Source organism: Merops nubicus, unplaced genomic scaffold (assembly GCF_000691845.1).
Source record: "Merops nubicus isolate BGI_N331 unplaced genomic scaffold, ASM69184v1 scaffold30691, whole genome shotgun sequence".
NCBI classification, from domain to species: Eukaryota; Metazoa; Chordata; class Aves; order Coraciiformes; family Meropidae; genus Merops; species Merops nubicus.
Genome location: NW_008589472.1, coordinates 10,909 through 11,267, shown reverse-complemented (window position 1 = coordinate 11,267; position 359 = coordinate 10,909). Strand labels below are relative to the sequence as shown.

The window sequence follows — 359 nt, the reverse complement described above, 5'->3', positions numbered from 1 at the left end:
GGGGTGGGTGCCGTGTGCAGGCCAGTGTCCACGAGGGCTGGGGAGACACGTGGTGATCAGCATCCCTTGCACTCCCCTGCAGGTGCGACACCGCCAGTCGGGGCAGATCATGGTGCTGAAGATGAACACGCTGGTCAGCAACCAGAGCAACATGCTGCGAGAGATCCAGCTCATGAACCGCCTCTCACACCCCAACATCCTCAAGTAGGACCTGCTCCCCCGCTGCTGTCCCTGTTGCCCCCTTTTCCCTAGCCTGGGAGAGCAGGAGCTGCCACCAGTGCTGGATGAGTTCTCAGGGCTTCTCCCCACGGCAGCCACCCTCCGGTCCTCTCTTTTCTCACCAGCTACTCGGGGTGGCG

At 62.7% G+C, this 359-nt stretch overlaps 1 protein-coding gene across 1 annotated transcript in view; it reads left to right on the top strand.

Annotated features, from left to right (window-relative positions):
• Window positions 1–40: 40 nt before the first annotated feature.
• The window catches only part of TESK1 (testis-specific kinase 1), a gene marked incomplete at its 5' end in the record, with an annotated part of 3,821 nt that continues 3,502 nt past the window's right edge, over window positions 41–359 (top strand). Inside the window, 1 exon segment of the mRNA XM_008949613.1 lies at window positions 41–233. Coding sequence (XP_008947861.1) covers window positions 41–233 — 193 coding nt within the window.